Source organism: Cinclus cinclus, chromosome Z, assembly GCF_963662255.1.
Source record: "Cinclus cinclus chromosome Z, bCinCin1.1, whole genome shotgun sequence".
Lineage (NCBI taxonomy): Eukaryota > Metazoa > Chordata > Aves > Passeriformes > Cinclidae > Cinclus > Cinclus cinclus.
The window spans coordinates 49515622-49542475 of NC_085084.1; the positions used below are offsets into that span (position 1 = coordinate 49515622).

Here is a 26854-nt window from a genome sequence, read left to right on the forward strand (position 1 = left end):
ACACACTGCTTTTTCTAAGGGCAACAAACTGACCCTGGACAAGATGCCTTTATGCTTAAGGTAGGGTGCCTTTGCTACTCTCATGCCAATTATGCATGCTGACATGGCACTCAGAAAAATACTGTACTGCAAGGGAATGGCAAAAAAAGGTTTCTCAAACCCCATAAAGCTCACTGTAATTGATTTCAAAGAGATTATTTTTAAATTATGGAGACACTGAATTCTTCTCATAAACTGCAGCATGGGATAGCAAGGCTTATTACAACATAGTAGTTGGAAGTCATGGCACAAAACTTTTCTCAAAGCAGGGAAGAAAAGTAAAACATTAATTTCTTCCAGGAATAAAATTAATTGCAGTCTGATATTTTTAAAAGAAATGGAGAGTTGAGGCAGAAGTATAGCATCGACAGATATGGCTTCAACAAATATATAAGTACACAAACTACAAGCCAGATACAATGATTTTCTAATGCCTGGTCACAGAAGATCACAAGGCAAAGCCCTGTGTTATTTAGGTCAGCACTGGCTTTTCAACTCAATACAACCAGCGATTTCTATACAGTCTGTCCACTTTGTTAATATAATAAAAAGAGCAAAGGACTCAGGAATACACTGCTGTAGCTGAAGAGTTTTATGTTGTCCGTAGTCTGTACCAAACACAAACCACACACAACTGCAGAAAACCTTTCTGGGGTTTGCTGTAATTGGAAACACCTCTCCTGGCCTTTTTTCCATATTTCTGTACTGCACCTCCGCAGAACATGCCAGTCAGACAAAGCAGGACCCAGCCAGCAAAAACAGTGTTATTGTTTACTTTGATTTGTCAGGATTAATATAGCAAAGAAAATACTGTATGCCCTCTTTCAAACAATACAGTGGCTTGAAATTTGCCAGCTTCTCTGTATGGGGCATCTATGATAGATGGCTCACCCAGCTAATGGAAAAAAGAACAGCCCATGTTGAATCTTTCCCTTCTCCCACCCCACTTACTCATAAGTATGCATTAAGAACACTCCCACAGCTGCATTCATTGCCTCTTGAGTGGCAGAAAAAAAGAGATGCAGCTGTGCCTATTAACATACGTATGCAAACAAGTAGCACTGGACTGACTGCTGTATCTCACTTAAAAGCTCCTCGGTACTTTGATAAGTTTGCAGATCAAAAAGAAGTGATACAGAATAATCTGCTGTCCTTTTAATGCAATTAGCAGATTAAAGTGGCATTTCACTTCCAATACTTCATTAAAACACTGATTGCATCCAGCAATTGCTGATGATACAACATTCACAGTGTTCTCCCTGCATTTCTTCCTGAGACTTGGGGTAGAGGTGGGGCAGTCAGCACCAGCAGCCAGCACAGCTTCTGGAACCAGACATGAAACCTTCACCCTAGTGCACCACAGCAGGGGTGAGGATGGCAGAAAGCAAGGGAAGAGAATGCCCAGTGCCTTCCAGGGAACTGAGAGGAAGTCAGCAACCCCTGAGCAACTGCTGCCCAGAATTCCTTCAGAAGGCAACAGAAAACACCATCCCCAGGATTTGCATCTCTTAAGCAAGGTTGTGGCTGGGCCTCTTGCTGGGTCAGCTGTCACACTGCTGACTTTTGCTACATGTCTCCATTTTACAACTTATGTGAGACTCTCTACCCCTCAACTTCTATTTGTTCTACAGTCTTGTGAGAGTGAAGCAGGTGAGTGGCAAGTCCAGTAAAAATGCTGTGTGGACACAAGAGCTTATTTCAATTTTCCTCTTAGATTGTTTTTTCATGTAAGACCAACAAACCAAACTAAATGTCAGCTAAGGAAAAGAAAATACTTTAAAAATTTCTTCCCCCCAGGCACCCAAAAGCAAGTTAACAGCATCCCAACAAAAGTGACATCAAGCTGAATTCCTTCAATCCCTTCACTGTGGGAAGCACTGCTGTGGAAGGAGTTGGCTTCACCCCCTCCGCCAGAAGCTTGGGGCATCCCTGGGGTATCCTCCAGCTCTGGCCCTGTTGCAACCATCCAGCACAGCTCCACTGGTGCCAAGGAAAGAACAAACTTAAAAAAGATTAATTCACAGATGTTCATGCATTTCATACACAGGGTGCCCTGTGGTCTGTTGCCAGGGCAACAGGAGACCACCAGCGCGCGCTTTATTGGCTTTATGAAGTGCGTCTCCGGGGCTATAGTCCGAGAAATGCTGCATGATAATCTTCAGGCTTTTCAGAAGCCTCTTTTTGTGTTTATCTACATTTAACCCTCTGAGAGTCATTAAGAGCACCACTATGTCTGGCGTGACAAGGAATGTGGAGACAGGATGTGAGGAGACAAACACATGGCCTCTGTTTCCAGCCTAGAGACCCTGGAAAGCACGTCCTCAGTACCTGCTCCCACCTGCCCTGCACTGAAGTTTACACCCACAGCCTGCAGGTAAGATGGCAGGTAAGCTGTTGTAGGGCAGACCTCAGTACAACCATGTCTGGGGACAAAACTGACATCAGAAAGTGCAAATGCAATGAAAGTGTCACACTAGACTAACAGGCTAATGATGGCGAGCATGTCTTCTCAGTAAGAAGATTAAAAAGAATCAAGAGCGTTCCACCAAGTTTCTAGACACATGATGTGAAAAACCACACTTTTATTTGGAACCCAAATACATGACACCAGCAAATCACCCATGCCAAAACCTTTACCAAAATTTATAAATTCTCATAGAGAACTTTCCTTCTTCTCCTCACTCCAGGCTAGCATCAGGCTTCTCCCCTAGCTGTCCTCTCACCAGCCAAGGAAGGGCTGCAGACGGGAGGGCAGGAGGGAACAGGGGTTAAAATCACAAATGACACAACACCCTGAGCAGCAGCAGCTGCCACTGACATCAAGCACTAATCCAGCAGGGGAAGAGAGGGAGAAAGCAAGGGTGGCAGAAGGGATCAGCAGAAGAAACCACTTGCATTCAGACTTGCAGGAGAAAGAGCATGTGGAGACAATAATTTCCTGGGAAAAGCTAAAGCCTAACGAGAATTTACTCTGCCTCCTTTATTCAGACAACCAATTCCTTTGTGGCATGGGCTCCCTGACTGACAGGAACCCAGGGCTCTTTAATAGGATTTCCATATTATTTCCAACACCTGCCTATAAGTTATTTGTTTACATAGAAGAAGGCGAGATTCTCAAATCAGGCATCTGCTTCTGGTTCAGGCATATTTTAAGAAACCATGTAGAAAGAAGCTTTGTTGCTATGGAGACATTTTTATTTTCTTCCCTTAGTTGGATGAAAAACACTAGCATTTCCAATTTTTTGTTCTTCAAACGGCCAAATGTTGCTTAAGAAAAGACAAAACTTTTCAAACTGCTATGCAGAATAGGCTAATCAAGCTTTAGATATTTAATTAATTATGCAACTCAATTAGAGCCGTACCAAAAAGAGGCAGGAAACAGCACAACTTTTCTGCAAACTTCCCTCAATGGCCAATTCCTGCTGGTTAGTCTAATTGCCTCTTCCCTCAAAGCACAGCTAAAAGTTTTTAATTTCATGTTTTTGTAATTCATGTAATTCAATGTTGCACTCAACAATCTTGCATAACAACTTGCATATCAGTCAGACTACCATTTCTCTAAAATTGTTCTAAAATCAACCTAATCATCTTGGACTAGGAATGTGCTCCTTTCCCAGTGCTAGAAAAGAGACAAGAAGAGCAATAAAAATACAAATATACTATTAGCATTCAGGGACTTCACCCATATGACAGAAACTTCCAGTGTATGTCATACATGTCACTGAATCCAGAAGGTGCATTCCTTCCCTTTTGCAGATAATTTGTATGCCCAAGGAATTAATTGATTAATGTAAAAATAAGGGATGTTTCAAGTTTCTTTGGACGGACCTAAGGGTTTTAAAGAAAAAAAATAAACAAAAAACCCAAACAAACAAAAAAACCCCAAACAAACAAAAAAAACCCAAACCAAAAACAAACAAACAAACAAACAAACAAACAAAAAACACAAAAAAAACCCCAAAGAAAACCAAACAAAAAAAACCACCACAGTGCCAACAGAAATCTGTAAGTCAAAAACCTAGTCTGGGTCACGCTTTTGACAAATGTTGTTTATTTTCTCCCATTACATTGAAAAACATCTATGTCACTTGACCTGCAAATGCATTCTTCATTCCAGCTCATCCACCATGAGTAAACTAGGGTAAGACATGAATTCCAACATCTAAATTATGATTTTAATTGCATGCTTACCATGAGGAGAACTTGAAGAGACAGAATAAACAAATTAATTTCCTCCCTTCACTTCTTTACCCCCAGCTATTATATTGTCAAAGTCTTCGTACTGGAGACCTTTCCACCCACCTCCTCATTCCAGCAAACTTCCTCTTCCTACTCTATGATGTGAAATCATAATCCTGTGTTATCAACATCACAGTCTGTTGCCATGGAAATAATTAGACATGACTGCTCAGGTTAGAAATTACAGCCCATGTATGTATTTGCCTTCTGGGTGAAGCGAGCATCTGGAGAGAGAATATTTGAGTTACTCTAAGTCACCAAGTGGCAATACAAAAGTATGACAGTGGGATGGACTATGGGAATTTGACCAAATGTGGGCACACCACTGAGTAAGAATCAACCTGTGGTAACATGCAAAAAGATGTAAGATAAGAGGACAGTGTTCCATTAATAGACAAAAGTGGGTACAAAGCTATTGGGTAAAAGAGGTGAAGGCATCTAAACTGGCAGAAGCAGCTAAGTCTTTGATACCAGAGCATATGCTGTTACTTTCATATGAACATGTGTACTCTACACTAAATTACCCAGATGATTGCCTAAAAAAGACTAAAGATGTGATATCACATGAATGAAAGAAATTTAAGACTCAGGATGGGGGGGAGAAGAGAATTAAAAAAAACACAGCAGGGAGATACAGACCTGAGGTTTTGTACCATGTTCCAGAAGCCTTTCAAAAACCACAGGGCTTGAATGACATACTACAAGTTTAGCCATGAAAAGGTTATTACGAAAAAATAAAAGCAGTGCCAAAAAAATAGCTCCATTAAGATAGACTGAGACAACAAACAGGACCTTGCTAATTAATATTTGTTCTGCTTCAGCAGACAGTTACTGGACGAGACTGCAACAAACAAGCATGTCTCACCCAATCACATCATTAATCCACTCACGTTCACCACCTGAGGACCAGCTATACCCCACAGATATTTATTCATCTGTTCTACAAACAAACAATTACAACACATTTTCTGGAATTAGGGCACCTGTTACATTCAGCACAGCTTACACACCCAGAGGCAGATATCAATTAATACTGAAAAAATTACTGTATCAGAAGCCAACAGGAGACAATAATTATTTTTTGGTAATGCTACCACCAAAACACCCACAAACATCAAAACCACAACTCTTGCAAAGCAGTGGTTCAAATCTGTTCTTTTTAAAACTACCACTTTGTCATAACAGAAAGCAAAATTCATGCACTGCTTTATTCTTGAATGGCAACAGGTACAAACAGAATGCACGACATGAGTCTGAAAGGTCTGGATTTTAACAAGTCTGTGAAGTGCTTTTTAGCTGAATGGCAATTAACTGGCCAAATAACAAAATGATCAGGAAATAAACCCTGAAAATTTCTTTCAGTTTGTAACAGGCACCCACATTCTTTTGGCTTGTTTAATGCACACTGAATGCAGAGACATTTTGCAGGACACTCATGCCTCTACAGGAAGTCCCATTTAGAAGAAACCTGACAATTAGGACAAAGTCCACAGAATACATGACAGCAGCTTATGGGGTTCTCCTCTCTATCAGCAGAACAAAGTCAGCAACATAATTATGTTTTACAAAATCTACACATTACATCTGATAATATCCAGAAGTCTTCTATGTTGGGGCATTTTTATTTTAAAGTACCTTGTACTTTACGGAAGTGCATTCATACAACTCCAAGCACCCAGTTACTCACTCGATTCAGGAGTAAGCAGCCTACTCTTACTTGCAACTACATGAAAAGTGGTCTAAACACTTAACAGTGGCTAACAGCTTGAGAAGCACTGGAGTGTCTGTTACCACAAATGTAAATGGAATGTGGGAATCGCATCCATCCACTTTTCCTGTATTGCCCACATGTGTAGTTATTAGCTTTCACAAAGATTAAGGCAAAAGTGATTTTATTTCTAAATTCACCTCAATTTGCCCTGACAGACTTTTCCCAGTTCACCAGCATGTTGGCCAGAAATCCACCCAAAAGCTGTATTTGATGCATTATTTCAGATCTCTTCTTCTAAAATTCTTTTCTTCCCCCTAGAGGAATCTCAAACTAGCTGTTTTATTCCTGTCACAAGACTGCAATTTTCAATTACTGGCACTTGTTGCCACTGAAACAGATAAAAATGTAGAAAGGTTTCATCACCTTAGCAAGTCCTGTCCCAAATAATTTAAAAATCAGATAAAAAAAACCCCAAAAAACAAAAAACAACCCAAAGCAACAAACCAACCAACCCCAAAAGAAAGGCAATGCAAAATGGGCATATAAAGAACAAGAGGTCTTTAGAAGTCGTAAAAAGTTGCACATTTTGGATCCTATGTGTGAATTCACGTTTCAGAAAACTCTCAGGCTCTTGAATAATCTGCTCCACAACATCAGGCTACCTCTGGCAGGTCCACAACCCATCCATTAGCTGCACTGAGAGTTACAGGAAGAGAGTCCTAGCACTACACAACTTTCTGTCAGGTGGAGTTTTTTCACACAGTATGTTTCCATAGCTTCTCCAAAGGGAATGTATTGGAAAAGGAACTTTGTTAGGCACCAGAGAAACTTTTTGCCACATTTGTCCCAGATAACATTTGTCCAAATGATATCAGGACTGGAAAGAAGGACATGCCTCCAGCACCAAGAGTTCCCACAGAACATGGAAATACACAAGCACAATTAGCACAGAAGAATCCACTTAAAATAATACTTTTCTTTTTTCCCCTCTTTAAAAAAAAGGAAGTTTAACATCTTCGAAAAGAAGACACATCAAGTCCTCTGTGAAAAGCTGTTCAGTTAACTGCAGAGCTGCTTATCTTTCTGTCTAAATACATTATATTCCCTCAGAGCCCTTAAGTCAGGGCTGCACTTTGAGCACAGCCCTGGCGCATGCCAGCCTTCCTTTCCTTTTGCCGGCTCCACAGCCTTGCCACTGCACAAAGAGCACTCCCATGACCCAGTTTACTGCCTTTAGAATTTTCCCACACTTCAAACTTTGCAAAGAATTTGGAGAACTGGATCCAAGAAGAAATCAAAGAGCTTCCAAAGCTGCCCTTCTCCACAGACCTTGCTGTGTCAATGCTGATCTATTATTTAGGAAAATCTTCTGGACAATCTCATGTTATCTGAAGGTGACTACTCAGTTTCAGTAGTGAAGTACTCACTCCAGGGAGGTGCTGGGGAGGATCAGGCTTAACATGTCACATTTGGTAGTGAGGCAAACTGCCTTTTCCCCGGCCTGAACTAACAGGAGAGTCGGGACCTGCACAGCTAGAGAAGCAAGTTTCAGTAAGAAAACTGCCTAGCAAATCCAAAGCACTGTAAGCAGTGGCAAGAAATGGGTCATTTCAGCCAAATTCCTTTCTTTGTAGAAATGGGTACTCTACCTTTGTTACCTGAATTGCACACTAAAGCGTAAATTTACACTTCATGAGCTATTTTAAAATCCGCCCTGCTTAATAATCTATATCAGCAAGAAAACACTTTAAAGTGTATCTCACAATTAAACCCAGGTACAACCTTATATAAATCAAAATTTTGCTACCATATCAAAACGTTACACTGGGGCTGTATAACATTGCCCATATCCTCATTACATGCTACACTAATTACTACTAGCAGATTCAGAATTTTCTGCACATTAGAGGCTTTTAGAGGAGCTATAAAAAATTTCAGGCATCATTAATTTAAATTTGTATTGAAATTTTCTTTTGACAGATGGCCAAAAATTACTTACTATTTAGTGTACCAGAGCCTGCCTGTTTGCACATTGGAAGAGGAAAGGGAAAAATTAAAAGGAAGAAGAAAATTTATGTCACATTCATTACCTGTTAAATGTTAAGAAGCATTATCCTGCATGAATAAATTATTTCATACAAGCACACAGACTCCAGCTGGTTCTGGCTGACAAAAACTGTCTCAAGTCACAGAGCAGACAATCATAAAAAGCCTCTCTTAACCAGGAACCACTTAAGGGAGGAGGGATCGATTGAACAAGCGACTAACTGCTACTCTGGGCATCACTGAAAACATTTAAGGAAATTAGCAAACTATTTCACCTTGCAAGGCTGGCAGTAAGCCCCATAATGCTGACACACAAGCCAATTCACAACCTGAGCACCGTGCAAGACAAACATCTACTTACCATTTCAAAGTAAACTGCACAAAGTATATGCCCTTCTTTCCTTCTGGAAGCTGTATAGCACTTTTGAATCAATCCCAGACAAAACCCGGCTTTTCAGTACAAATGCTCCCCCTAACATCCATGCCAGCATAAACACCCCAACACCTCACAAATGTTACAGAAACATGACTAGCATATATTGTTTAGAAACAGTGAATGGTGTATATAAGCAGTTCTCCTCAGTCACTTTCTTGAATGAAATCATGGTTCCAACTGCATAGGTAAGCAGCCTCACTCAAGAAACCACATGGGTTAGTGCTCTCACAGTTAGATATCTGCTCCACTTGTATTTGTTACTTTGAGTGCAGGAAAAAGGAAAATGGACTAAACTTATCTGCTCACAGTGAAGAGTGGGTGTTCTAGGGAAATCGTCACTAATGTGTGCTCCCACCTGGACACATAAAGCAGTAATAGCAGTTCCAACCCTCACGACAAAAAGGCTGAAGTGAAATCCAACACGCTGTTGTCTAATGTCAGCAGATAGACAGCTTCAGTGCCTTTGCTGCTCATGGTGACAACTGACAGTTCCTGTCAGCTCCTGGTTGTTATGCAGAGCCACGTGTGTAACAGCAAACCTGACAACTATCTGCCCAGTTGTGCTTGGCTGGGACATGTCAGGAGTGCCAGTGGTAGAATGGGAGTGCTGGCATAGGCCGTGGGACACATTCCCACCTGCAGTGCCAAAGAACCAGGGTGTCAGCCCTGGTGTCAGCCCTTGATGGACAGGTCACTGGTGGGGGCAAAGCATGTGCCCAGAACCATGCTTCTCCCAACACCAACAAGGGCACACTAGTAATATCTGCCTGACAAGATCTTGCTAATCTTGTCTAATGTACACTAATGCTATGAACATTTCCACCATTTGCCCAACCCCAAGAATATACTATAGCTTCCTAAAAAAAAAATCCAGGACTAGAAACCTGACAAACTTGACTGTTTCTAAGGGCTCAATAAGGTCGGTATAGGTCTTGCCATTTCTAAGAGAAGTGTATCTTTTGTTTCCACACTTAGAAGCAGCTAATAAGGCTTGATCTTGTGTTTCTGAAAACCATGCAAACTAGGAGACCCATCAAGGAAGAAGACAGGGCGAATGTGCAGATGAACATATCTCTCCATCTGCAGCACTAAAACTCCAGGAGTCCCTGAAAGACTCTGGTGGCTATCAGTATGGAAAAACATCACATGTCACTGAATCATACTTATGTCTATTACTGAATGCTCAAAATTATACAAGTTGCAAGGTATGTTATTGCATCTATTCATGAACACCACCTTACACCAGATTCAGGTATGCTGTAGAGTCACTCAGAACCTGAAAATTAATTTTTGGAAAATGAAGGTAGAATCCTCAGTAAGCTTCAGTGCCACATTTGTCAGGGTAGAGGGAAGGGCAGCTCACTCCTCTCTTAAGTACAGAACAGCAGGCAGCACCCCACATCTTCCCCTGTGAGCGACAGAGCTCTCCTTCCTCAACTGCATTATAAGGAAATAGCAGAATTACAATTTACAGTCTCCAAAAGACTTAAGACTACTGGTTTATTCTTTCTGTCTCAAAAGCTTGGACACAGACCCTGGGAAGACCTTTCTTTCCATCCAAGAACAGCCTCAATGCTATTCCAGTAAACTCACTGGTCAGCATGTTGCTTGCAATCCTAGCTGCCCCACTATCAGCCATTGCCTAGATGTGACACACAGGCTATGCAGGGTGCTGCCAATCAACACAAGCATCACAACCATTTTGTGACTTTTTCCACCATTCTGTGCCACACTTCAGAAAAATGCAGCTGTCGAGTTACCCTTTACACCTATGAAATGGAATCCTACCTTGATGGAGTCTCTGTCTGCATGCAGAGCAGCCCCCATACATGAGGAGAGGGGAGATACGGTGGCCAGGGATGGGCATGTGGGGAAAGAGAGAAAGAGAAAAGTACTAGTTGGTTTACACAAAATTATACATTTATCATACTCTGAAGAAAGAGTCCTGATGTCTGTTAAATAATAAATTGCACAGATGTTAACTTTTCTGTACAGTTAATTTTTAATGCTGTACAGCCAGATTTATAAAACTGGATTTCTAGCATTTGAACACAATTTCTGGTTACAGCTAGGTAATAAACACTAAAGTGATTAATTAGGAATTCTTCTGAAAATTCCTCCCCGCTCCCTCCCTCCCCTTTGCTTTAAACAGGAGAACTTAGAAAAACAAAGAAGGGAAACGAAGCCACAGCTCCTCTGGCAACACCTACCTCTTTGGTGATCATTATCATGGTGCTTCTTCTCGTCTTTAATTGGGAGGTGGGATTGGCCCCCCAGTGCACTGGAGAGTGCCAGGAGACCAGCACTGCTGCCAATGGGTGGGATGGCGGGAGGCTGCAAGCCCGAGGGGTGCGGAGTGAGCGGCACAGGAAGACCATGTCCATGTGACAAGTGCTGGGCCTGGAGTTGTTGCTGCTGTGAAAAACAAAACACAGATATTGAATTTGTTCAGGGATCTGGAGATTGTCTGATTGGTCACCTACATCAACCATAACTGATCAGACCAATCAATGCATCTCATCGATCCAAGATATCAATGCTCACAAACATCCTGGTGCCTTAAAAATGTCCAGATGTTTGGACACAACATATTTGGTAAAACTTAGACTGAACTGGAAAACAGCGACAAAAATTTAAAAAGAAAAGAAAAAAAAAAGGCAAATTAATGTTACCGTTTTGGTGATTTATTTTTTGACAGAGGTATTACTATCTTCTCTTTTTAGTAAAAATGCACCATGTACACATCTAATCAAAACATATGTAACTGTAAAAGCAGTTATATGATGAAAAAAAAAAGCTGAAAATTGAGAAAATTAGTGTTAAACAGTTCTCCCAGCGCTACTGCACAGCATGCAGTGAAAGTTAATTTGAAAGAGAAAATCTGAATTAACAATCCAGAAAAGGAAACTGGTTGCAGCCACCGTTTTAAGCCCTTTAAGTGTCCTCAGCGGTACTTGAGCAAATTACTAAAGAAAATCTAATGTAGCAAGGCTTGGGTCCTCCTGTAGGCTTGCTCAATAATGCTGAAATAATTGGGCACTCTGTGCACGTTTAGTGATGCTCGAATGAAAAGCTAGAGGCCTGCCCTTGTACTCTTCTCTAGCTGCTGACTCTGTGTTGTGACAGATTTATTTGAGTGGGACTGTGATGCATGCACCAGTAACTGCACTGACAAGAGTTTAAAGTCATTTTTACCAGTACACTGGCAACACGTAGAGAAAGAAAGCCCTTGAGAGGTTTGAATTGGAGTGCTTGACCTCAACCAGGGCTGCATCAAGCTATGTGCTGTACTAACCACTGTGGGGTAGATAGACTATGTTACTATTCGTTGGGAAGGAAGGGGAAAAAAACCCTTGACAAATCAAACAAAAAATCAAACACACAAAAAAGTTGAGAGAGAACTGTTCAGGTCTAAGGCTTACACACTAACCATCCAACTAATTTCTGTTCATAGAATAACCAGATTGCTCCTGAAATTTTCATTTTCAAGCAGCTATTGCTCAGGATAAGTCAAATATTAAGTCCTCTAGGTTTGTTTTCTCCCACCTGCATGTCCATACACAAGACTTTAGAAGAAGTAAAAACTTAACTTGCTTTCCATAAAACCATTCCACTTCAAACTTCTAAGACTTGAGACCTTACTTGCGTAAGAGTGAGCTGAAAGCCTGCAAATCACAGCACACTAACTGTGTGCAAGATAACTCTTGCAGCACACTGCACACATACTTCCCTTGACACCCCACCCTGAAAGTATAGATCCTTCTCTTCTGCTTGGAAATAAACTTTATGCAGTGGAATCAAACTGGCAGTGGCATGCACACATCATCTAATCCAGATCAGTGCCAGGAAAAGGAGGGTAATGACCTACAAGAAATCTGTAGGGGAATAAAAATACAAAAGAGGGCGGGGGCGGACACCAAAATCAAAACCAACCTAACAAAAACCCAGAAAGAATATTCTTCCAAGTGGAAGAAGAAGGAAAGGCTAAATCTTTTTCCTGCTTGCGAACTCATGTCATTCCAGGTGTTCCTTCTAGTAGGATGTATCAAACCCATTTTGCTTGCTTGATGCTCTTATGGCAGGCAGTATGCTTCATTCTTCAGAATATTAATTTAATGAAACAAAGCAAGAGAAAATAGTGTATTGTTTAGCTTCAGGATTTGAACAGGGTTGACTTACAAACAATCTGGCACGCCTGACTTGGGGAGGGAGGAGAAGAACAAGCAAAAGAAAAGGGATGAACAAAATAATCTGTATTCTGCTACCTGGTATTGAACAAGGAATTTCCTATTCCTATTTGAGAATGTGCCATGAACCACTGCGTCAATATCTTAAATCTGAATCTGCCAGTGGCATAAAGCAAAGACTTTGAGAAGAGCCAGAGAATATCAACAGTGAGCTTTGTCCTTGTTAACTACTACACTGGCAGCCAAAGAGGAGCACTCATTACCACCACTGTACAGTCCATACAGATCTGCCTACTGACCTACCTCATTTGCATTATATGACCTTCTCTATTGATATAGGATGGCTTCCAAAGAGATGGAATAAAACCACAGTGTGAATGGAGTACCCGTTTTTACTGCTCTTTGTTGGGAATCTCTATATGTAGCTCAGCAAGACAACAGCAGAGACTGAAGCTTGGATGTACTGAATATTGTTAATGACTCTCAGATGTAATATGGTTTTTAAGAGTAGCAGCCTAGCATCTTGAGATCACCCAGAAGAGCTGGGCTGCCCCAGTCCCTCTTGGCCAATAATCAGTGTGTTTTCATTGCAATTTGAATTGCAGAGAGCTCTGAAAATGACTGCAGAGAGTGGGATATTAAAAAACTAAACCCAGAGCCTTTTCCTGCCACAGAGAATTTTTCTGAAGAGACCAAGCTCTTCCATTAAATGTAATGGGAACCTGAAATCTGGTAAAAACATGGCCTCAGAAGTGACAAAGTGTCATTCACTGATACAGCAGAATTTTGGTGTCATTAAGTCACAACTATAACAGCAGAAATAAAATGCTTTGGTATGAAAAGTAGACTGTTAAATAAATTTAAGCTAACACCCAAAACTCCAGCATTGCCCCACATGCCTGTGCTGCACAAGGATAATATTGTTGCATGCTGTTAGATGGGTTGGGAGTAAAATTTCAACAACAGAAGGAGGATCGTGGACTAGGTCTGCATTGGTATGGGAAAGACTGTGACCTTCTCTACTACAAGGAGCAATGCTGAACACCAAAAATGAGGCACTGGTTCAAAACCAGAAAGGAAGTAAATTCAAGTGAAACACTGGGTAGGTTTTTGCTCTCAAAATATAGAAGCAGAAAAGGAAATTAAAATGTATAATCACATAATTAGTGCTGTTTGCCGATAGGTTTAGTCAAGAAGGCAAAGTCTAAGTGACATCTCTGCCATTTCCAAACTTTTCAAAACTATTACTGTATTCAAATAACCACACAATGACAGCTTGACCTTGTTTTTCCATTGCTTATAGACATCACTGGTGAGCATCAGATGGCCTACATGCAGCTATTTCTTTAAATGGAAAGTGATATAAAAATGGGCAACTCCTTAACCCACTGGGCAATCAGATTAGTACTACAAAGTGGTAAAAAAATGGGATCTCCTCCAGTCATCGAAATACCAAGGTTATGGAGGAGTAAGTCAACGGATAGTTACTCTCCATACAACAAAATATTCCACTATGGAAGAAAGTTCACACTTTTTTCTGCCTGTAGCATGAATTTTGTACATAAAATCTGACACAATTTAAAAACCTGCAAGGAAAGCCTGGAAATGAGCAACTGAGCAGCCACATAATTTTTTGAAGTTGCTGTAATGCCTTATCTTCCCCTTCTCCATTTTCTCTTTAATTTGTTATCTTTGGTCATGTTATTTATGAACTCTTAGCATGTGTAGCATGTGGATAACTTCAGACAATCCCATCAACGCTGACTACAGTATGCGTAAAGTCAAGCATACATCTTCTGCATTAATGGATAATAGGTGAAAACTTGGAAAGGCAGACTTTATGATGCTGTAAATTTTCCAGAATTATTTGAAAATAAAAACAACAACAGTTAGCTACCAAAAAATACACCCTATGGAACTGCAAAATAGATTGCAGTATTTTTAAGGAGCATTCAACACACAGAAAATGTAAGAGCACGGGGTAAACACAGTAATCAGAAAGAAGCAAAAAAAAAAAAGACTGCATTCTTTTTAGTAATAAGTTTAAGAAGATGATAATTTAAATCAGCTGAGTAGTAAAAACTGAAGTAAAGCTTTCAAAACACATTAATACATGTCAAATAAAGATAACTGGCTGCTGCTAATGGTATTTTCTTTTCTATATATTCTTCTAGGCCGTCTAGAGTAACAAATAACTCCAAAGTCACATCTACACAGAGAGGTACAAAGGATTTGCTGAAGGTTTTTATGTGGGTAACACTAATTTTTAGAACCATCGTTCTAAATGTTGATGCTTAGTTTAATTCTTTTCCCAACACATCTTAAGAGATCAACTTTTAAGTAAAATGTGATAACAAACCCACTAACAAATTAGCTTTGAATGCTCTCTTGTTATAGTCAGCACATTCAAAGCCTATTTTCCTGGAAGAGGTTCAAGTTTCTACTGGATACTTTCCAAGCAGATCTCTGTTGCAGTAATCTACCACTTTGCCTCTTGCAGACACTGAAAAGTCACAGCCATTACTCAAACAACCTGAACATACTACTACCTCAAAAAAATCTGAATAAAATGGTTTCACTGTTTGTTTGAAATGAACTAAGTGATGTGGTTGGTTGCTCAGAGTGAATCATTAGTAAGATAGCATACAGACAAAACAGAACCCAAACAAAGACATAAAAACAATGGCTCAAGAGTACACAGTATCAGTGTCTGTGGTTTGAAAACCAGCAAAGGCAATTCTTTGGCACACACAATTATGAGTGTACTTAAGATGATATGAATTTTTATCTATCGTGCCTGTTCGCACCCTTGATGCAATCCGCACTATTTGTACTTCCTTTGTACTTCCTTTGTACTGTTCTCTCTCTGCTGGCAGATATTTAAAAAAGAAAAGAAAATTTCTGATGCTATGATACAAGACAGCAAAACAGCCTACAAAGAGAGTCATGTAACAGTTCCTCCAGTGGAATGGCTCTGGAGCTTTATGGATATATACCATATAATGGGCTTGCATAAAGAAACAGTACTACTAATGTAGGATAGAACAAACTACTACCCTTACTCTTTCAAGAGAGAGTTAGAATTTTGAAAATTATTACAGTGCCCAGAGTAGAAGGAAATATCCTGGTGGGAATCTTGCTAAAGACCACCAAGATGAAGAGACAGATGAAATCGTCCCTAAGCAGCTGGCAGAATTCTCACAATCACAGTCAATGAGAGTCCCTTCCTCTCATAAGGGATTTCAACTTACAAGATGTCTGCTGGAAATACAACACAACAGAGAGGAAACAGTCCAGGAGGTTCCTGGAAGATCATTTCCTGAGACAGTAGGGATGAGGGAGACAACAAGGGCTGGAACCCCATTGGACTTGCTGTGTATGAACAGAAAAGGATTACTGAGAGAGGTGGTGGTCAGAGGCCATCTTGGCCCAGCCAGCAAGGGTTTATGAAAGTCACATCCTCCACATCCTGTGGATGGTGTCTACATGGACTTTAGTAAAGCCTTTGCCACCTTTTCTCAAAGCATTCTCTTGGAGAAACTGGATTCCCATGGTATGGACAAGTACACTCTTTGCTAGGTATAAACTGACTGGATGGTAGGGCCCGCAGTGTTGGTGAACAGAGTTATACCAGCTGGCAGCCCAAGGCCCAGTGTTGAAGATAGCTCTGCTATCATCTTTACTGACACTCTGGACAAGGGGATTGAGTGTCCCCTCAGTTAATGTGACAGATGAGTGGCAGATGACACCATACTGGGCAGGAAGGCTCTACTGAGGGTTCCTGACTGGACCAATGAGCCAAGGTTAATGGTGTAAGGTTCAACAAGACCAAGTCACAACAGCCCCATGCAGTGCTGCAGGCTGGAGGCAGCGTCTGGAGAACTGACTGATGGAAAAAAACCTGGGAGTGCTGGTTGACATCAGCTGAACAGAAGCCAGCATGTGCCCAGGTGGCCAAGAACGCCAATGGCATCAGCAGCAGTGTGGCCAGCAGGACCAGGGAAGGCCAGGTACTCCCACTGTTGAGGCTGCACCTGGACTGCTGTGTACAGTTCTGGGCCCCTCAATTCAGGAAAGACATTGAGGTGCTGAAGTGTGTCCAGAGAACGGCAACAGAACAGGTGAGGGGTCTCAAATACAAGTCCTGTGAGGAGTGGCTAAGGCAGCTGGGGCTGCTTGGACTGGAGAAAAGGAGGCTCAGGAGCCATTATCACTATCAACAACAGACTGAGAGGAGGTCCTAAAGCAGAGGGAGTCACTCTCTTCTCCCAGGCAACTAGCCATTGGATGAGAGGAAACAGCCTCAAATTGCACCAGAGGAGGTTTAGATTGGATATTAGGAAAAACCTCTTCACTGAAAACACAGTCATGCATTGGAACAAGCTACCCAGGGAGGTGGTGGAACCACCATAATTGGAAGCACAAGGAAAAACTTCTGGATGTGGCACCTGGGAACATGGATTAATTTTGAACAGAGAGGTGCTGGTCTAATGGTTGGATGCAATGATCTTAGAAGGATTTTCCAACATAAAAAAATTCTGTGATTCTATGAAATGTATCAGCAATTAGTGGAAACTCTAAATGCTCAGATGCAACTGATCTACTAGAAAAGTTGGATGTGTCTGTTCACAAAGGGGAATTAATACAGATCTTAAAGATCTAGGAATAAGAATGAAATACGAAAAAAGAGAATGAGGAGCAGACTAATAATAATAATAATAATAATAATAATAATAATAATAAAGATAATAACAATGTGGGTTTTTTTAATCAAATGCCAGGGTAGTTGCTCTCTAAGATTCAGCAATTTCTCTTTTTGAGTATGCTGATTCCACAGAAGGAAAGCAAGCTCTACAGAGGAAACTATGGGGGGAAGGAAAAAAATCAATAGCTGTCATTAATCAGAAGAGAAACATTTAGAGCTCCTACATAAATAACAAAGAAACCATCAGAATCATATCTCTACAAATTGCTTCAAAGATCTTTTAAGTGATCTAGGAACAAAAAGTCATCTCCCAAATCATATTGTGAGATGAAATGCAATATATGCAGAGTACATTTCCGTTCTTAATCATATATATGGGAACATCTGTCAGGATACATGTTTCACCATTTGTCCTGCCTTCCACTCTTACGAGTATTTTTTACTCAGTGAAACAGCATAGACAGAGGACAAAAAATTAATACAACCTACTAACAAATAAAAGATTCATGGCCAAATATTGGACAGTACCTTAAAAAGCGAAAAACCTTGTCATCTGCAAAAGGCTAAGTTCACCCTCCTATAGAGACTAGAGTTCAGTTAGTTAGCTAGTTAGCGCCTTCTGATTGCAGGACTTCACCTCAATTTCACACTACAAGTGGAGGGAGGAAGAATTAAACTCTTCAGAATCACTTTCTATTATCATTTAATGAAGGGCAGAAATTCCTACATAAATCATACAACCTTAAACTCTCTTCTTCCTTCTGCCCCATCAATTTCTATCTAAGGTAAAGAAAATCCACATCTGCCAGAGAAGGCAGAAAGCACAAATACTAAGGTAAAGGTCTTGCCATGAGAAACCTCTGCTTCAAAACCTTTTCACACAGACCACTGAAAAAAAAAATAAAAACAATGGCAGCAAATGACTGTTTCCTGCTACATATAAACAGATAGCTAAATTAATCTCTAGCTAAGTAGGCGCACAGCGGTTCAGGTACCTTACTTACCAAATGCTCCACTAATGTCCTATACACAGACACTGGGAAGAGTGTCTATGTCTCTCTGGGAAGAGATTATTTTTCTCCTCTGGACTAACAGTAAAAAAACAGCATCTCTGTTGGGACCTTGGAAATGTTGGTCCTTTCTTTTAGAAATGAGAGTAATGTCTGTAGTTTTCCCAGCAGACTTCTAAATAATCTTCTAGGGTCACCACAGTAGAAAGTTTCTGAGACCCTGGGCTAAAAAGTGAAAAAGTTACCATCTGAGATGTACCACAAATCAAACAGAAAAAGCCAGAAGTTAAGCAATGGCACTGGTCACAGAGAGATTCAAGTGACTAAATCTAAAAGCAATTCCATTACCAGAGCTTTTAAATATGGCAACTATAATTCAATTATAAGATTCCCTACAAGGAATGGTTTTAGAGCCATGTAAGACCAGCATAAAATAGATGCATGTTATGCATCTCACAGATATATTTCTTTAATATATCTTATGAAGTCAATCCTTACCAAGTCAAATTTCTACTCAGGAATTACTGAGAAGCAGAAGTTCCTTAACTCCAAGTGCTAACACCATGTTCTGTTAGGCTGGAAGCACACAAGTACATACTGTTAGGTTTCAGCAAGTTGTCTTTCCTTGGGATTATAACCTGGGTTGTGCAGACTGATCCATTCATTCCAACCCATTCTGTGTCTTTAAAGACGGCCATTTCTGGTGCAGCTGTGGTCCTGTGTGGAGGACTGTAATGCCTGCTCTTCTCAGAGGTGAGTAGCCTATTCCCACAAGTGTTATGACACGTGGATACCATTACCTCTCTCCAAGCAGATTTCACTGTGAGATGTAATGTTCTGTCTCTTTAATGTAGTGCCCATTAGCCAGGTAACTGAAATTTGAAGTGAATTCTTTTGCTTTAGTGCAGTTTCCAAATTACAGCAGCTTTGATGAAGGAAGGTCTTGATAAGGAACAAATCACCGGGATTTAAGTTGCAGCCCCAAGACTGTGGAAAGACCACTTGTTCTTTTTACCTTAGCCTCCTTAAAAAGTATAAAAGGGAAAGCTGTTCCACAAACATTCCTTGAGTTAGTTCATCAGTTTCGTGATGCATTCATATGCCCAAGGATATGACTGTGAAAAACACCAAACAATAACCAAGTAACTGTCTTGCTAATAAAAATCAAACATTTTGAAATATCAACAAGGTAAGAATTTAAGACTTCCCAAATTCTTCATGGATGGACTTAACACATAGAAATACTCTACTTATGCATTATTATAGTGTCCATCCCAGTTAAGCACTTGAGCCCTTGCTCTGGCCCTACATTTAAGACTGAAGACATGAAAAGTACTATCCACCATCTGAAGCAATGCAAACATTTAACCAATCCACTCTATAATACAGACCTGGTCCTCATTCATTGCTGTAAGCAGCAGCCTACAAAGTATGGATGGGAAAAAGTCAGGGTGGCAAATATATGACCTTGTTTAGGGGTATTGTAACTCTTGTAGTATGAAACCATGATACAATAGCACCTGTCTTTAGGCCATACTGTCCAATAAAGGTACCTATTTAAATAGACAGCACTGTCACTGAGTACATAAATATGACTGATTTTGCAGACAAGTGGTCTTGGAAGACTGCTATCTTCACAATACTTTTTCTTTTTTTTCCCAGAGAACTGGTATAAGGCTATCACTGAGGGCAATATAAAGCATATAACAGACCAAGATGGAACACAGCACATCTAGATTTGGTTGGCAACAGCTTCCACTTATTGCAGTACAAACCCCACTGGAAACAGTATTATCTGCTTTCAATAGTGTGTGTAGTGAAGCCATACAAATATAAGAAAAAAATAAAATATTGCATATATTCACGCTACAGAGTTTCACAAAAATTCTTCACAGGACTCTTCATACCTGCACTGATTAACCCTAATTTAAAAAACAAAGAAGATACAGAGCTTTAATACCAGAGTAAAACCTTGAGAAACATGGAGGCCAAAGTCAGCTCTTTTGTCTGATGAGATCAAGTGTGCGAGCTCCAACACTCATGTCATATGCATTTACTTAAGCATAACAAGCAACAGCCTTTGGCACCAGCGTATTGGCAGTGAGATGCTGTAAGTGGTCAGCACTTCACAGTGCAATGGTACTGACTGCTCATATAGTAATAGATCAATATAAATTCAGATAGCTACTATGGCTACTTAAAACAGACAAAAAGCAGAAGACAGTGGCAGCCACTCAAAGTGTAGCAACAGTATTTAAAACCCATCCTCAGAAATGTGGAACCTGGAAATTATTTACGTTCCAATTAATTCCCTCAAAAACTCCAAAACAGATAATTTTCTGTTTCTTTAAATGAAGACGCTGCATACGGAAGAGATTTATTTAGATTAGGCCTCACCTTCAAGGTTCTCTCTGAGGGTGGCACATGGGAATAAGGGAACAAGATGACAAATTCCTCAAAAGCACCTCTTTGCAACCAAAAAAATAAGGTGTGTTTAACCTAGCCAGACTTCAAAACCAAAAGTGCTCACCCAAAAGCCTTCTACAAATCAATATCAGGCACTAGGCATGATCAAAATTTTTGCAGGACCATATAACTACTCAATAAAAAATCAGCAAACAAGAGTAATTAAATGGGGAGCAATGAATTTCAACATTAGGGTACACAAATAAACATAACTCAAATCATAGGGCTATTAAGTCAACCTCTGCTGTCCCACTTTAACAACCTGTGTACAATATATAGCAGACTACCAACTTGTTTTACCAAATTCAAGCTTCAAGCACTGCTTAGCACACCTTGAATGAGCAATATAGACTGGCTGGAGAAACAAGCAACTGATGTCCCCATGCTACAACACACTTGCTCTAACTGCCCCCACCCATCCACCATTTCTGAATGTACACGCTTGGGCAGGAACAGCTTTTCCCATGCAAACTGTGTGTACTGGTTCAAGCAGAAAACCCTCACTCCTCCTCACAGCACCCCAACACACAGGAATCAGAAACAAGCTGAAAGGAGCAGGAGATGGCTCTGCATGTTAAGCAAGATTTGGCATCTGCAGCCCTGGACAAGGCACCACAGCAATGATGGCAGGCACAGAGACCAACTCTTCATTTCAAGTTGTGTGTACTTATCTGCACCATACTGCTTCCAAAGGCTTCCACGCCTCTTTTCTAAACAGCTGTTGTCCTGCACAGCTGTAAAACAATCACTCTCTTGAAAGCAAACAGAAATTAAGGACCTTTTGAGACAGGTCAAACAAGCACCTTGGCCTCAAACATAGGGTAGAAATTGTGACAAACAGTGCATTTAAGAAGAAACATTTTAACATAGCAATTATGTATGACAAAACAGAAGAAGTCCTTTCTTCCAGTAACTGCCATTTGCTTATTTTTAAGAAGATAATAAAAGCGGCATAACAAAATAAAATGCTTAAAAATTAAACCAAAGCCATTCTTTTTTTCACTCAGATGCATAGAATGGTAAAGAAAAAGAATTATTTCAATCATTTCCTTAGTAATACACGTAATATTTAAATAGATTTAATAGTGCTGCTCCAAAGCAATGAATTATGAGTTTAAAACCTATTAAAATGTAATGTTTTTTTCCTGTGCTGAGGGGAGAGAGATTTAAATTCACTGAATTTTAATATTTCAGCTTGAGCTGCAGGAGGTAGAGAAAGTCCAAATGAACTATTCCATCAGCACCATTCAAGCATGAACATTTTAATCAGTTTTACTTCCTTGGAGTTCTCCAACACAGTTTACGCTGTCATTCTGAAAGCACTTAACACAGAGGGTGTGAAAAACCACCAAGGCTTGTTATTGCCTTCACAATTGATGGCAAATAATTTTGCAGACTTCCTATCATTAAAATGTCACTGCTAAAAATTGAGGTTCAGCATTTCTTGTGCTAAACTGCATTTTCTTTGAACACCATCACATACCTGCTCTTAAGTTTTTGGTACATTTATCTCTCCCCATGTGATAAGCAGGTACACAAGCCTTCATTTCTGCCTTACTACCCAACTGCAGTTGAAAAACTACTATTTTAAACTGATAAAATTCTTAAAAAATTACAAGTTAATTCCCTGGTTCCCTTATTAAAATGTAACCACATTCACACAGCATGTTCCAATTGTATAGCATGATTGATTAAAGAAAACAACCCCAACATTTTAAGAAATATAGAAAATTTATTAATACAGGAAATAAAAACATCATTCCTAATTAGATCATACTACTGATTTAAGGCTACAATTTTTGTGCTCTTCCAACAGTGAGATCTTGCAGATTCTAATGTAAAATCATGGCAGTGTGACACTTGACAAGATCAACTGCATGTATCACACTGTTCATCCTGGAAAGTAGCTCTGGATGTTCACTACAGACTGCCCTGAGCAAGAGTGCTGCACCACACTGCCCATGGCAAACATTAGAGGTAGACCCTGGATGCCTGCAGATTTACAGTCCTCCTGCAGCATGCCTATGATATAGCCAGTTTTGGTTTAGTTTTTCTCACAGCATCCCTCCAGAAAATGATAGATGATATTTAACTTGTTTGAGACCATCAACAGTTTTAAACTGAACATGACCTGTGAAAGAAGTCATTATAACTCTGTTTCATTCCATTAAACATAACTAGTTTATTGTCAGGAGAACAGGCAGTCTCTCTGGGTTCCAGGCTCACTTCAGTATTTTGCATTTAAACTGCACGGATCAGTGATTTGGTTCATTTACCAATGAAGATAGAATAATATTGCAAAGTTAAAAGGTGTTTCATCGTATTCCATTAAACCAGAGCACATTCATACAAAAATATATACATGTGAAACACAAAGAGAGATATGATCTGTGCACCTTCAATTCTTTTCCTTGTGCCACACTCCATTCTGGTAGCATGCACTTTTAACTCAAAGCCAGAGTTGCTCTGTTTGAACCAAGGGAGTTTAGCATGAGTGAGGTGAAACAAACAGGATGCCCTCAAAATAAAAAGAGACTTAATCTACAGTTTGATTCCCAAAACTCAAACACTGTTTCTGTTTTTGTCGGATACACAGTCTAATGAGTAAAACAAACACTGGAAGTTTTTAAAATACCACAGGGTTAAAAGAACACAAACCCTGTCAGACTTACTAAAGAGAAAAAAAACACAAGACAACATAATCAGATGCATTAAAAAGCCATGATTTCCAATTATGTTCTTTGTTTTATTTTTATTGGTATTCATTTTACAAAGTAAGACAAGCCTTTTCTAGCCCACACCACATTTTCAGACTTTAAATCTCTCTACGTGCGGACATAACACTGTTGTGGAATTTTGGCAATGTGACCTTAAGCTTATTAGATAACTTGCATTCCTATTTATTCAATTTTAAAAAATTTAAAACTCTAAAAGACTGCATGTGATTACTTCACTTTAAACCTAATGAGTGCTAAATTTCAACTTTTTTAAAATGTATTGCTCCTGTTTTTCTAAAATTAAAGAGAAACACACTACTTCCCCAGTGAACATAAAACAGCTGAGTGGAAAAACGGCTCTCTTTTGAAAAGGAAAACAAGGTAAAACTTTGGCTTGTGAAGGAGGCAAGGGCTGGCCAACCTTAACACACAAACCCAAAGTCTGACAGTTTAGAGAAGTTTGAGACAATAGAATTTCAGCTGACAAGAAAAGACAAACTCAGACAGGAAGAGAAAAGAAAATTTACTTCTGTCTGGTGGGGGGAAGACCAACAGAATTACTACCAGGCTCCCAGACAAGTGTCTCACCTGTTTATTTTTACTCTGTGTGGCTCATGAAAGCAAGATAAATTTAAATAACTAGTGTGATGGCCAGTATCTGTAACATCACACACCATACACTCGCTTCCTTTACTAGAACTCAAATTCCTTTTTGCAGTCTTTCTAATGCAAACACAAAGGTGAACGGCAAAAACGTGCACAGGTAGACTGTGAAGTATATGTGTGTGCACATACACACAAAACCACAGATGCACGTGTACACACGCTACAGATGCACATGCAGCACACACACATAAAAGCTTTAACAAAGAAGCCAGCCTTTAGGTACTTACTTTATTCAAAGAATGTTAATAAAAGGCAGTATTTTTGGTTAGGTAATGCAAACTAATTGGGGAATTATTCATTTCCCACTCTCCCCACTAGAGTGTAAAAGACATACAACAAATGTTATTTCATGATTCTACACTACGCGCTCTGATTCACCCCCTTCTTTCTAACACGCATTTCAGAGGAAATAAGGGTTACTCTTTTCCATTTATAATTTCTAATTGACTACCAGTGCTTTCTTGTGGTCAGGGGTATACAAAATAGAGTTAGAAACAGCCTATTAAAAACAAGCTACAATCGGACCGCTGCTCTAAACTACTGTCAGCAATGATCAGAAAGTCCTGATTTCCTTGTTAAAAGACAGAGGCATAATTGAGGCAATATCTTCACTTCAGATTGATTATTTGGCGACCCTTATCCGCATCTTCATTCAGCAATTTGAATTTTAATGAAAGTAAATGGAATAATTAGCATTTCAAAGTGTGTTTGATACACTGAATAAAAAAAGAAAAATACTTTTATGTATAATCTATACACAAAAGAAAAAGCATTTGGGAGGATGTGGAAGACACGAAGTATAGTTGTAGTGTCTTCATTAGAATAACTAAAACAACTGCTTGCTTCAGCTGCATAATTATACAAGAGAATAATGTGTTATTAAGCTATGACTTCTCACCTTTATTTTATGTACTGTGAATAGCCAGGGCTTTCATTGTTATGTCTGTCTTCTCCAGTTATAAAATACAAGCACTGTGGCTGCCCACACCTATAAAATCTCTGTACTGGGCTAGTAGCACTGCCAGTAAAGGTTTTACAAGAGGGGCTCCATACACCTGCATTTATAGATGACTAAGAGCAGGACACCTATAAGCACAGTGAGGGTGAGTTTTTCTGCTGTTGATTTTGGTTGTATGTTTGGGTGTTTTGTTTTCGGTGGGCATGTTTTGGTTGGTTGGGTGGGTGGGTTTTGGGGTTTTTGGTTGTTTTTTTGTTTTTCTATTTTAAGTAACAACTATTTTTTATGTAAAAATAAAAAGTGTTGTTAATATTCAGTCTCGAACCAACATGCAGAAAAATATGTGGGCAGCAGCGATGGGAAAAAAAATCTGCCATATCAAGGGTACCTGTTACCACGGCTGCAGAAACAGACTGGCAGGTGGTATGCAAAGGAAACAATGTTACTTATATAGAACAACAACCAAATTAAAAAAAAAAAAGAAAGAAAGAAAAAGAAAAAACAAATACTGAGCCTGCTTGGGGAATAGATACAACACAGACATTAATTACCCCATTAGTCTTCTTGGCACAGTGCAAGCAAAAGTCTTCAGGTAGTAACCAGCTTTTATGAAGATCAAGCTACTGAACTTCACCACTGCCCACAACTTTTGCCCACCTGATGGAAATGAGTTCATGCAAGAGAGAAAGAAAAAGAAAAGCTGTTTACAAACACTATCAGAGCTAAAATGGAAAGACCACATACCCCAATGATTGCGTTCAGTTCTGCCATGGTCACTTGTTTGGCACGTTCCACAGCCTGCACCACTTGTTGCTGGTGCTATAAATGAAGATCAGAAACAGAATAAAATTACTTGTTTTCTAAATTATAAAGCACAGATTCTTACTTTTACTGTTTTTATTTGCTCTTCTAAGACATGCAGGATCTGAAGTAACTGTTCTCTAACAGACAGTCACATTGCGTGTTGATAAGAAAAATTACATAGGCAAGGGGAGCATTTTTATTTTTATGCCATTACATGCTGGGAATTACATCTTTGCTTCCCAAAGAGCTCTTTCACAACCTGGCTAAATGGTAAACTTCCCTCTGTTCATCAGCACAGTGTGCTTTTGAATTTAAATGCAATCTTCAAATGTAAACCTCTTTCCTTACAGCCATGGAAACTTTATGAATAAACCCCACCCAGTATTCTGAAAAGAAAGGTATGTATTTTCAAGAAGCACGCGGCAACCATATCACTAAAGAATATAAAGATTCTCCTCCTAGGTACATTTCAAAGCAGCTCAACCATAAGAACAAAATTTAAAACGACATTCACAAATCTGTCAAACATGTGAAAGAGAACTAATTATTTCAATCCTCAACATGTAAATTTTAATAGCTTTAAAAAGTCCATCAAAAACACATGGTCTAATTAACAACACAGTTTACAAGCTCCAGTGGTTGGATCAGTTTGAGTGATACTGTATTCCCACAATAAATTCAAAATTGCTGTATGTTGAAAGATGACTGGTATTTGAAAACATCAACTACAAACAAAATAAGGCTCTCATCTTGAAACCAGATCCATCCCTGTTCAGACCTCCACCACTGGCAAATTAATCTTCACAGGCAGCCTTGCAGAATCAGGAGACACGGAACAAATAGGTGCAGGGAGGGGTCATGGAGAAGTGT

At 39.7% G+C, this 26854-nt stretch overlaps 1 protein-coding gene across 14 annotated transcripts in view; it reads right to left on the reverse strand.

The window, feature by feature from the left end:
• Positions 1 to 26854, reverse strand: part of LOC134056819 (transducin-like enhancer protein 4) — a 97161-nt gene that overhangs the window by 32370 nt on the left and 37937 nt on the right. For 5 of the 14 annotated variants that reach the window (XM_062513702.1, XM_062513708.1, XM_062513710.1 and 2 more), the window contains exons 6-8: positions 25925 to 25999; positions 10678 to 10886; positions 7054 to 7063 (exon numbers count right to left, since the gene is read on the reverse strand). In XM_062513702.1, coding sequence (XP_062369686.1) covers positions 7054 to 7063; positions 10678 to 10886; positions 25925 to 25999 — 294 coding nt within the window. Of the gene's footprint in view, positions 1 to 7053; positions 7064 to 10259; positions 10277 to 10677; positions 10887 to 25924; positions 26000 to 26854 lie in introns of all 14 variants that reach the window. The other 9 variants (XM_062513698.1, XM_062513703.1, XM_062513707.1 and 6 more) reach the window with 4 other exon arrangements.